At 42.2% G+C, this 13,187-nt stretch overlaps 1 protein-coding gene across 2 annotated transcripts in view; it reads left to right on the top strand.

Annotated features, from left to right (window-relative positions):
• Positions 1-13,187, top strand: part of SMYD1 (SET and MYND domain containing 1) — a 44,988-nt gene that overhangs the window by 7,491 nt on the left and 24,310 nt on the right. For both annotated transcript variants that reach the window (XM_037125600.2, XM_053664505.1), the window contains exon 2: positions 8,364-8,540. In XM_037125600.2, the coding sequence (XP_036981495.2) occupies positions 8,364-8,540 (177 nt within the window). The remainder of the gene's footprint in view (positions 1-8,363; positions 8,541-13,187) is intronic.

Below are 13,187 nucleotides of genomic sequence, written 5' to 3'. Positions count from 1 at the left end.
CACATTGGAAGTGGGTGCAGAATTGGACCTGCGTTCCTGGGCTCTATCTTCAAAATCAGCTGGCTTCTTCCCCTCTGAGCTCTTGGCCTCTTCTTACATTAGGCCCTTCCAATGAGTCAAGATTATCTCCTCATCTCCAGGATATTAATCTTAATCACATCCTTGAAGTTCCTTTTTCCAGATAAGGTAACAATCACAGTTTCCGGGGATTAGGACCCAGACATTTTGGGAAGGGCTATTCAGCCTACCACAGCCAATAATATTGATTTCCTGTTAATCTAATTCATCACAAAAGATGTTACCCTCCACCCCCCAAAAAAGCAAAGAAGGAGCAAGAACGGTGAATTTTTTAAACGATTCTTTAGATAAAAATTAACCAGCTACCGAATGATACTGTTTAAGGAGTTGAAAGTGCCCAGGAGATTATGTAAATGTGTACATTTGTAGAGAAAAACAAAGATGAGAACATGAGAGAAAGGGGAGTACTTTAAAACAGAGTACTGTTAGCAGGCTTTTTCTGAAAAATCAAACAGTTATGAGCTTCATCAGGGCCAGTGAAGACAGCTGGGCTTTCAGCCAGTGTAACTCTATGTGGGCCTGCGGGGACAGTGGGATTAGCCACGGCATATGCACAAACACTGGTGTGGCCATTAATCTGGAAACAGCTGGTGGCTGGGTGGTAGGGACAAATGATGCTGCAAATGGAAATAATTTAATAAAGGATTAGAGAAATTCCTGAACAGTTAGTTCAGACAATGAATGAATAACTGTTAAAGTATTCGTGTTATAGCATTAAATGTTTATGCCTAATAGTGAAGATAGCCACAACGGATTTAGAACTATGCCCTTAATTTGGCACTTGTAGCTGTGAACGTAAGACATGCTGATATGTCACATGACCTGTTATGAACTGTATTGCTGAATTTTACTGAATAATCCTGAAGTGCAGAAGTTTGGGAATAACTTCTTTTGAGCATAGATTTAGATAAAATGTCATCTTGTCTTCTGAGCATAGATTAGATAAAATGTCAGCTTGTCCCCATAACATTGTCATCCTCACTCAGCTGCATCTGAAGATATGGTTAAGTGTGAGAATTGGGGTTTGGTTGCAGCTAGAGTGTGGGAAATGAATACAGGTTTGAGTGCATTGTATGAAACTAGTCATGAGTTGTGGCAGAGAAAATCTTAAGAATTGCTATTTTAATAAAATAGATTTTAAAAATATTTTTTTAATTTATTTTAGACAGAGGGGAAGGAGGGAGAAAGAAAGGGAGAGAAACATCAATGTGTGGCTGCCTCTTGTGCGTCCCCTACTGGGGACCTGACCTGGACAGTAACCCAGACATGTGCCCTGACTGGGAATTGAACTGGTGACCCTTAGGTTCTCAGGCTGGCACTCAGTTCACTGAGCCACTCCAGCCAGGGCAGGGAGTTTAAAAATAAATAGGCTAAGTTTTCAGAACTAGAACAAATAACATTAAATTTATACAGAACCACAAAAGACCCTGAATAATCAAAACAGTCTTGAGGAAAAAAACTCCAAAATTGGAAATATCATGCTTCCTGATTTGAAACTATACTACAAGGCATAATGATAAAAAATAAGCCAAAAATATACAATGGTGAAATGATAGAGTTTCCAGTAAGTTGAAAAAAACTGGTCAGATACATGTGAAAAAAATAAAAGTATACCACTTTCTTATACCATATACAAGAATAAACTCAAAATGAATAAAAGACTTAAGTGTAAGATCTGGAAACATAAAATTTCTGAAAGAAAACATAGGCAGTAAACTTTTTAACATTGAGAATATTACTAGCAGCCCTATGAGAATAACATCCCTGTGAGGATACTGATCATCACTATTCTAAAGGGTTGTTGTGAAGGTTTAACCAAAAAATTGTTAAAAACATCTTTGCAAAGTGTTGTGTAGATGGGACTCTTGTGGGGACCGGCAAAATGAGAGTAGGAGAAGAGAGACTTGCTGAAGATCAGCTGGCTGTGCTGTCTGGGGGAAGCACTTTTTCTCTTGGAATCCAAAACGTGGTTTAGGACTTCATGTCTTTTGGATTTTCTTTCTCATGTGGGCAATAAGGAAAGGGATATATTTCTGGTGAAGAAGCACCCTTTTTCCCCTGTGGGGATTCTCTTCCAGCCTAGAGGTATGTTTTCCTCTCTGATGGCTGCTTGAGATACAGTGGGGGCTGGAGCAGAGCAGAAGCTCAGTGATCACGTGGCCCAGCATCCCTGTGTGACAGATGAATGGGGGGGGGGCAGGCTGACCTCTCCTGCGCACTCACCCTGTGCCAGGCTCTGAGCTATTTTACTTGTAATCTCATTTAACTTCAGGAGTGGTGGGAATAAATAAATAAATAAATAAATAAATAAACAAATAAATAAATAAGTATTTTGTTCTCACCTGGGGTAGAGCGAGAAGGGAGGGAGAGTGGGAGCAAAACATTAATGTGACAAACATCGATTGGTTGCCTTTGTACACACCCTCACCAGGGACTATACCCACAACCTAGGCATGTGCTCTGACTAGGAATCGAACCCGTGACCCTTCTGTTTGTGGGATGATGAACAACCAACTCAGCCACACTGGCAGAGGCAAGAGTAGCAGGATTTTAAAACTCTTTGTGATTTTCTTCTTGTTTGAATTTTAAAAATAGTAAGTATGTTTCATTAAAAAGTAGTAGCCATTATCAAGGTCTAGGTATTGCTATTTCCATTTTCACATAAGAAAACCAAGGCTCAGAGAGGTTAAATACCTACTTGAGGTCATACGGCCAGTAGATACTAGAATCAGTTCCTGATTCTAGTATCCTCTGACCGACGCCAGGTCTGACTTTCCCTAATACCCATCCTGCCACCAAAAGAAGGGGATGGAGACCAGAAGGACACACTTTTTTTTTTTGAAGCTTCCCACTCCTGCCTACCTGATACTTACCTGCATACACCACCAGAAGGAGTAGGATTTCAGTTTTCTCTCATTTCTATATTCTTGCTACTCAAAGCTGTAGCATCAGCATTACCTGGGGCTTGTAAGAAAGGCAAAATCTCAGGCCCTCCCCCAGATCTATGAATTAGAACTTGGTTGTTAACTAGACCTCTGGTGATATGATGCCCACTAAAGTCTGAGAAGCTGGGCTCTGCATCAAACCATCCCTCTTCCTTCTTGTCAGTTAAGCTTTAATAGCAGGTAAGGTAATGGAGAGAAAGGTCAGCCTCATTCTAAGGAGATCTAAATTAGGAGATTACTCACAGTGCTTGCTGGGTTTCACCAACATCTAAAACTTGACTCTAGGCCCTAGAAAAATTGTGGAATGGAATCTACAACAGGTGTTTGAGCCTGTAGACAATAGTTTGGCAGTTAACACTTAGAACACACTAGAGTTCACCATGAGAAAAAGAACCATTCCAAATCGATCACATTTTCTTTCTTTGAAAAGTAATTAAAAGCTTATTATAGCAAAGTGATTGTAAAGAATCTCATGAGCAAATATGATTTGCTCATGATATTACATGATTGTAACGTCTACCACCAAGTCTGGGGTGATGTTTAGATTGCATCACTCAGGGCTCAAAAGAGTTATTAGTGACTTTGAAGACATGAGGAGCATTGCACTGGAATTTCCTATGGGCATAATTGTAGTTCATGGCAGATAGACTATTATCAGGCCCAGTTAGAAGTGACTTAAGTCAGTTCATGGGGGCCTGGAGCCAAGTGCTAGGGCAGGTATATTCTCTCCCTTTGTGTCAGGCTAAGAAAATTTGTTTTCTGAAGGCAGAAAATGAGACCTGCAGGCAGTGTCAATAAAAGAGAGGGCAGTGCCAGAGGCCCATCCCCAGTACAGGGAATAAGGGGGCATTGTATGTACAGAATTTAAAAACAATAACAGGCGTGCTCTTCCAGGAGCATGCCCACACCTTTCCTTTCTCCTCCTCTTCTCCCGCAGGCACTCATCTCCTAAACTCTGAGGGACCCCACAAGACTTGCAACTAGGGGAGCAATGAGGGCAGCAGCTTGCCCCAGGCTGACCCCCTGATCCTATCTCCAAGGTCCCCTTTTCTCTGACTTTCCAGTGAGCTGACCGCAGTCTCACCTTGACTCACTTTTCCTCATGATGTTTCTAGAGAGTCAAAGCAGCCCTTTTTAGGCTCTCTCTTGTTGCTCCTTCCATCCTAACTAAGCCCTTCCTTGTTTCACTGTCCCTTGCTTTAATAAACATCCTCTCAACATCACCTGGACTCGTACTGTGGGATCTTTTCTGCACGAATTCAAGAACCCACACACTTACAGGCCAGCCTGAGGCAGACCTGCTCCAGGACAGTAATATCCTTAACACACACACACACACACACACACACACACACACACACACACACACACAAAATGGGTAAAAGTCAATCTTTTTTTTTTTTTTTATTACCGTGCACAAGCAATTTTACACAATGTCAGGGATAAAATACTCTTCCTTGGAAAAAATTTATATTAGTCTAGGTTCTAAATGATTGCTGTTGGGTAAACTTCAAATTAGCACATTTTAAAATTACTTATCCTTGAATGAACAGAACATTGTCTTCTGCCTGGAAGTTAATTCCGAGGACTCTCAGTTGGAGAGCCAGCCCCTACCACCGGTGCACTCTGCTACAGGTGTCTGCTGTGTGGTCAGTTTGTAAGGTTCAGGGTTGTGTGAGCTTTTGTTGACCACAGTAGGGTCTCCAGTCCCTGAGAGACTACATGTCCCTGCAGTTTAAGTAGGTTAGAAGTAACCAGTGATTGTAAAACATAAAGAAGCAGAACTTATGTTATTCCAGGTGACCACTTGGAGTTTTTATCAGCATTTAAAATTTTAAACAGTGCAATAGTGTAAGACCTGTGAAGTGCAATATGTTTACACATCAGCTATGTATGTGAATATGACCATATATATGTATATGAATAAAAATAGAATATATTATAATATTCTAAGTATATCTTGATGGGTGGCCTCAGTGTGAGGTTGTCCTCCGATGGGCACCCCTGTGCAGTTAGGCATGGAGTTCCGAGTGACAAGCTGTAAGTGACAGCCAGCGTGACTGCCCTTGCTTCTGACTCTTCCTCCCCAGCCCATTTCCCGGGTGTCCTTCCTTCCTTTCCTGCCTTTGTTCGTGTTCCTGGTGTGGGTGCTGATACCCTAGAGGTGGGCACCTGATCCTCATTTCTCTTCCCTGCCTAAGACATGCTCTCTGCTTTCAGATAACTCAGAGCTTAGCATAGAGATATAATGGTGACAGAATAAAAATCCAAAATGACCCGGACAGTTTGGAATGCTATACCGAAAGCAGGCAGATAGGGGTGAAGGTGAAGACCCCACTTCAGGTTAAAAAATTCAGTGTCACGAGAAAATATTGGGGCATGATGGCTATGTTAACCTGCCTGTGGAGATGGTTTCACGGGTATATGTGTATGTTAAATTGCACATTTTAAATATGTACAGTTTATGTATGTCAATTATATTTCAATAAAGCGGATTTAAAAGATAATGACAAATAGACCAACAGAGGGGAGTTCTGACTTGGGTGCAGCACCTTTGAGAAAACTTGGGAGGTTCCAGTGACTATTTGTAATTTGACCTTAAATAAATGTGAATTTTTTGTTAAAGAAGCTAATGGAATCACAATGTCCAGATTCAGAAAGTGTGAACAGCACCAAACCTAGATACTACACTCTGTTCTGGGCACCATAATTTAACGTGTCTCACCCTTGAGTGACCAGGAGGTAAGATTTGGAGCCTCCTTCAGATCCAAATTACCTGGGTCCTTCAGCACCTCCATCCCTGATAATGAACTTCATGTTCCTTCCAGAAAAAGTAATCCTGACTTGAGATAGATGTGAGAAATCCATAGCTCCCCTCCTCCAGGGGTTTGGAGATTCCACAAAATGGTCAGGGTTCCATGTAAGTCCCCTGTACTCTCTTCTTATCCTCCTCTAGCAGGGTACCCTCTGTGTGGCATAGCAATGATGGGCTGTGGATTCTACGCAACTCACTAGGTATGCAAGTGTAATTCTACCCTTCCTCTCTCATTAGGAAAGCTTGAGGAATGCAAGGTAGTGAGGAAGACATTATCATGGAAATAACCTCAGTCTGCTCTAACTTGTAAAAAAGTACTAACCTTGCATGCCCTTGAATACTCTATGATCATTAACCAATTACCAGCGATGCACATCACAGCAGATAGGGAAATGGCAGTGTGTTGAGTTGACCACCCAGAGGCTGAAAACTCTCTGGATTCCAGGAAGCCCTGAATCTAACTTAGTTAGAGCAGTAGTCCATGCAGTGCCCGTAGCTTGGCTCTATTGCTGTCTTTCCATCTCTTGATGCTGTGTTGGAAAGAGTGGGCCTAGCCTTTGGGCTCATCCTTGAACCTGATACCTTAGCATTGGCTGCTGGATCTTGCTTGATTGCCCTGTTATGCTCATTTTCCTTTGGCTACAGGAACATGCTGTAGGCACATTGGAGAACACCAGAACTGTGTGAGATTTTCAGAAATTCAGAAATTCATAAACTCGTGTAAGGAACTGTTGGAGGAGCTGAGAGTGTTTAACTTGGAGAGGGGAAATGAAGGGGAGGCATGGCAGTAGTCGTCAAGTTCTTGAAGGACTGACATGACCAGGCCTGTTCCATTAGACAAGGATCCAGAGGGCCAAATTACATTATAGGAGTATGTTTTTCTGGAAGGCAAACTCAGGCTTAACATGAGGAGAAAGGTGGCAGTAACTGGGACTGGCCAACAATGGACTGATTGTTCTTGGAAGCAGCAAACTCTTTTTCACTATGGGAATTAGGACATGCATGGTCAGGGATGGATGCAAGGGATTTCTGTACTTTCATATTCTGTTAAAGATTCTTCCTTCAGGCTCTAGAATCCCATATTTTTAAAGTCCTTGTTTTCTTAAACTTCTGAGATTCCTGTTTAGACTGTTAAGTCTTAACAGTACAACATGAGTGTATATACTCACTTCTTCCCAGGGAGCTCACCACTTTCCTGCATGTTGCCAAACTGCTTTTCATCATTTCTCTGCCTCAGTGGCCAGGATTTCTCTTCCTCACATTATGGGAGTATGCAGTTGGGGCCTAGAGATATTGTGCCTCACACAAGATTTCACTCATTCTGGCATTAGGTTATGTCTTGAGATAAGGTTCCTTCATGCCAGCCCATGACCTTCTCTTTCTGAATCATGGTTTTAACACGGGGAGGCGTGGAACTCTAACAGGAACACTGGGAAGCCAGAAGCAGGGGGTAAGGGGCTTAATCCTCCTGTGTCTCTCTCTCTCTCACTCATGGAATGGGCATACATTGTTCTTCATCACTTCCACTAACTCTGAGCCAGGAGATACATCAGTAACATCAGTAACCTTGTAATTGTTCTGTTTTTTTAAAAATCCCTACCTGAGGATATGTGTTTATTAATTTTAGAGCAATAGGAAGAGAGAGAGAGAAACACTGATGTGAGAAAGAAACATTGATTGGTTTCCTCTTGCATACACACCTACCAGGGATCAAACCCATACATGACATAGGTATGTGCCCTGACCAGGGATTGAATCCACAACATTTTGGTGTATGGGACGATGCTCCAACCAACCGAGCCACCTGGACATGGCTAACCTTGTAATTCTTAATGTTGCAAAACACAGAACGAAGACATGTCATGATGTGTAGACCTCATTTTCTGTAAAATACATTGTTTCATGTTGCATCATATTGTGGATAGTTATGATATTTTATTCTTTGGGAGAAGGGACAGTACATTTCAACAATGATAATAATACATCACACAGAATCCACCCCCCCGCCCACATCACCACCATGCCATGGTGCCAATAACCTGTGACTTTTGGCAATGGGACCATGAGGAATTTCCACTCACACTCCCTTGGCCCAGAAGACTTACTGGAGTTGCTCAAGTATCTTCTCCAATGTGTTCCAGGAACACCTTGTGCCTTCTTTATTATAGTGCTCCTCACGCTGCATGGTGATTGCAAGTTCAACTCTTCCTTTGGGAACTTGTGGTAATCCCAGTGCCTATAGGTCATAAACCTATACTTGCTGAATTAAATTGAAAGGCTTATATGCAGAGCTCAATAGTGTTCCCATTTGGTTCACTTAAAAATATCTGCTGAAATATAGTTACAGCTAAAAAGGACCTTTGGAAGCCCAAACCTCTCATTTTGAAAAGTAGGAATTTGAAGCTTAGAAAGATAAGGATTGACCACTCAGCCAGTACCAAATCTCCAGTCTTTCAAAGACCAGTGTGGTTTCTTTCCACAGTGCCCCTCTGAACTCAATCATGTTATTTTTTCTCTATTTCCAGCCTCATTAACTTTGTGTGCCACACCTGCTTCAAGAGGCAGGAGAAGCTCCATCACTGTGGGCAGTGCAAGTTTGCCCGTTACTGTGACCGCACCTGCCAGAAGGACGCTTGGCTGAACCACAAAAACGAGTGTTTGGCCATCAAGAGACATGGGAAGGTACCCAATGAAAACATCAGGTCAGAGCTGGGCCCTGGGGTGATGTTTGGGATTCCCAAATGTCAGATGGGCATGGTGGTAGTGACAGCGTTCCCAGGCTCAAGGAAGCTGGGCTAAGTGCAAGTCAGGACAGAGCCTCGAAGAGACTACATGTGGTCACTTCTGTGAACTCCCTCTAGGTCTGGGAGATCATTTAAGAGGAAGAACGGGTTAGCAGCTCCAAACTGTAGACACTGGCTGGAGCTGGCTGCAGACTCATTCTGTATGGCTCCCTGGTATTTAATTTAAAAAAAAAAAAACTGACCTGCCAATGTTCAAAAATTGAAAATTTTTACATTAAGAAAAAGAGGTTTTCTGGCCTCTCTTGAAAAAACAAAATCTGTAGATTTGGCAAAATGAGTTAGAGCTTAATGGCATCTGCCCCCTTCACAAAATATTGAGCTTCTCAAGTAACCACAGGCCCAGTAGTTATGGCAGTTGTACACACAGCCCTCTGTACCCACTCCACCTGAAAGGCACTTGTATTTGTAATAGTGGCCTCGCCTGGCAACCATCACCAGAAATGTCAGGGCTAACGAACATCTGGAGAGCCCCAGTGCAAGAGCTCTCAACCCCCGAAGCTCGATTACGTCAGGGCCTGATGCTAGGCTGAAGGTGGGTGCTTATGAAGCTGATGGTGGAGGGCGGAGGAGATGATGAAGGTAAAGTTGGGATTTTCACCAGGTGTGTAGGATGTGAAGTTAAAGTATAGGCTGGAATCATCGTGTGCTGGTCATTTTTAGGAAACTGCAAAATGAAATGGCTCTGTTAGCCTCTCTGACACCCTCAGTTCCATCTGTTGAAATCCTACTCCTTTTTCTTTCTTTTCTTTTTTATAATTTCATGTACGGTTGTATGCATGTGTGCATGCATGTATTTATTTGTTTCAGCTTTACTGAGTTATAATTGATATAAAATTGTAAAATATTTTAAAGTATATTTTGTTGATTATATTATTATAGTTGTCCCAGTTTTTTCTCCCCTTTATCCTCCACCAGCCTGCACCCTCCCTCTGACCAGCATTCCCTACCCGCTTAGTTCATGTCCATGGGTTGTACATATAAGTCCTTTGGCTTCTCCATTTTCTGTACTATTCTTAACCTCCCCCTGTCTATTTTGTCCTACCATTTATGCTTCTTATGCCATGCACCTCCTTCCCCTTCCCCCTCCCCACTGATAACCCTCCACATGACCTCCATTTCTATGATTCTGTTCCTGTTCTAGTTGTTTGCTTAGTTTGTTCTTATTTTTGTTTGTTTTTTTAGGTTTGGTTGTTGATAATTGTGAGTTTGTTGTCATTTTACTGTTCATAGTTTTGATCTTCTTCTTTTCCTTAGATAAGTCCTTTTCACATTTTTATATAATAAGGATTTGGTGATGATGAACTCCTTTAACTTGACCTTATCTGAGAAACACTTCATTTGCCCATTTGTTATAAATGATAGCTTTGCTGAATAGAGTAATCTTGGATGGAGGTCCTTGCCTTTCATGACTTTGAATGCTTCTTTCCAGCCCCCTCTTGTTTGCAAGTTTTATTTTGAGAAATCAGCTGACAGTCCTGTGGGAACCCCTTTGTAGGTAACTGTCTCCTTTTCTTTTGCTGCTTTTAATATTCTCTCCTTATCTTTACCTCTTTATCTTTAACTATGATGTGCCTTGGGTCACAACTTCTCTGGGACTCTCTGAGCTTTCTGGGCTTTTGAAAGTCTATTTCCTTTGCCAGATTGAGGAGGCTTTCCTTCATTATTTTTTCCAGTAAGTTTTCAATTTTTTGCTCTTCCTCTTCTCTTTCTGGAACCCCAATGATTCAGATATTGGAATATTTAAAGTTGTTCCAGAAGTTCCTAAGCTTCTCATTTTTTTAATTCCTGTTTTTTCATTCTGTTCTGGTCGAATGTTTATTTCTTCCTTCTGCTCCAAATCATTGATCTGAGTCCCAGTTTCCTTCCCTGCACTATTGGTTCCCTATTTTTCTTTATTTCATTTTATATAGCCCTCACTTTTTCCTCTGGTTTGTGACCATACTCAACCATTTCTGTGAGCATCCCAATTACCACTGTTTTGAAATCTGTGTCTGATAGGCTGGCTAGCTCTTCATTGCTTAGTTCTATTTTTGGAGCTTTGATCTGTTCTTCCTATCGAGCCATATTTTTTTTTTTTCTGGGAGCACCTGTTATGTTGTAAGGGGTAGAGCCTTAAGTATTCACCAGGGCGGGGCAAACCACTTCACTGCAGTGTTGTGGCACTGTATGTGGGGGAAGGGGTCAGAAAGGGAACAATGCTGCTTGCTCAGCTCTTCAACAGCTTTCAGTCACTTCTCTGGCTACCCACAAGCAAATTGGGTCCTTCTGGTGCTGGTTCCTGGGTGGCTGGGCTTGTGTGCATTCTAGGACACTGTGCATCTCACCAACAAACTCTTCTGTGAGGCTGGGAGTTTCTCCTGCCACCACAACTCCTACAGATTTTTTACAGCCAGAGGTTTCGAGGCTTTATTTCCCTGCGCTGGATTCCTGGGTTGTTCAGTCTGTCTCACTCCCCAGTTGTTCCTCCTGGTTTAACCACAAACAAACGTGGGACCTCCTGGTCCTCCAGCTGCCACCTTGCAGTGTGTCCTCTTTGCACGGGCTGCCCATCTCTGCCCCTCCTACTGGTCTGGATGACTGTTTCTTCTTTAACTCCTTGTTTGTTGGACTTCCATACAGATTTTCTAGCATTTCCGGTTGTTTTCTGTTTTTGAATTTGTTGTTCTTTTTTTGGTTGTGTGAGGAAGCAAAGCATATCTACCTATGCATCCATCTTGTCCAGAAGTAAATTGTAAGATATTTAAAGCATGCACTGTGGTGATTTGATATACATGTATATTGTGAAAGGATTCCCCCAACTAGTTAACTAACACATCTATCACTTCACATATTTATTTGTGTGTGTATGAGAACATTTAATTTCTCTTTTAGCAAATTTCAATGATAAAATATCATGTTATCAATATAGTCATCATGTTTTCCATTAGATTCTCAGAGCTTATTCATCTTATAACTGAAAGTTTGTACCCTTTTAATAATTTTTCTCTATTGTCCCTCAGAACCCATCCCTGACAAACACTTTTCCATTCTTTGCTTCTGTAAGTTTGACTTAAAAAAATTCCGCATCTAAGTGATACTACGCACTATTTGTCTTTCTGTCTGGCTAGTTTCATTCAGCATAATGCCCTCAAGTTCCATCCATGTCGTCCCAACTGGCAGGATTTCCTTCTTTTTCATGATTGAATATGTAAAATGTCACATGTTTTTCCATTCATCTGCTGACGGCCATTAGGTTATTTCCATGTCTGGCTACTGTGAGTAATGCTGCAGTGAACATGGGGGTGCAGGTATCTCTTTAATATCTTACTTAGTCTTTAAGGCCAGAAGCAAATGTTATCTCCTCTGACGAGGAGGTCACTTCCTCCAGCTGCATGGTCCCAGTTGGTAATTTCTTCTGATACTGGGTTGAAATCTGTCATCCATTAGTCTCTACTCTGAGCTTTGTGATATTTTTTCAAATATTTGGAGGTAGCAGACACCCCAAACCGAGTCTTATTTTCCCCAGTTCTGTCTTGGCCTACATGTGGGGACATCTTGGCTCTCAGGCACCTGGGGTGCCCAGCAGGGCAACTCTATAGAAATAACCCTGTGACCTAGATGAGAGAAGAAAAGGGCCATGTTTTGTCAAGGGGATTTCTCTTCAGAGTCAGGGTCTGCCCTAGTCCACCAGCCCTCCCTGGTGACCTGCCAGCCTGCAATCTGTGAATGGCAGAGAGTTGCCAAAGTGTCCCTTGGTTACAGGCTTTATTTTGTGGGTATGGGCTGTTTAATAGTCAACAGAGGGGCCCTCTCTGCCCTCGGGATTAAACGTACCCCTCTGTCTCACACTCAGCCCTGTGCTCTCCTGAGCCCTCAGCTACAGCTGGGCCTGATCCTTCCCTGCTTCCAGTTTATGCCATGTTCGGGGCTGCATCCAGGCCTTTGTTTATACTGCTTCCTCACCTAGATGCCTTTTTCACTTTCTCTTTATCTAATCATTAAGAATATAAGTAAGTTCACACATGATGTGGACTTCCATTACCTCCCTTTTCCTTCCAAATACCTCTGGAGGTTAGCATGGCATGGAATAGTTATTATCCTTGTTTTATTGGTCATTAGATAGGTTCAGGGAGGTCACACAGTAAGGAGTGGAAACAAACTTGAATTCAGGCCATTAGACTCTTCCAGTGCTCATCTTAGTCATACTTCCAGGAGAGACCCAGGCTACCATACCTCACAGTATCCCCAGAACTTTTTCGTGGTCTCCTAGACCCTATGTGTCTTGGCTTCTGTCCACCTCTTCACCTTTATCTACTTTTCACTTCTCACTCGTGTTCCAGCTTCCTCGGTCTTCTTGCTATTTCTCCTTCATATACTTGCTACTCTTTCCCCATTGGTACAGAACTGGCTCCTGTTCATTCCACTTTCAGCTTGAGTGTGACTCCCCTATGCCACCTCCCTTGATCCCTTTGTCTCCTCCTCCATCTCTTCCCACTTTCTATCATGTCACCCTATTCTATTTTCTGTGTAGCATTTAAGCCTAGTTTAAATAATCTTTAATAAGTT

Source organism: Artibeus jamaicensis, unplaced genomic scaffold (assembly GCF_021234435.1).
Source record: "Artibeus jamaicensis isolate MK-2021 breed Jamaican fruit bat unplaced genomic scaffold, CSHL_Jam_final contig_384, whole genome shotgun sequence".
NCBI classification, from domain to species: domain Eukaryota; kingdom Metazoa; phylum Chordata; class Mammalia; order Chiroptera; family Phyllostomidae; genus Artibeus; species Artibeus jamaicensis.
Note: the sequence above shows the minus strand (reverse complement) of the source record. Positions and strands in the feature narration are given on the sequence as shown.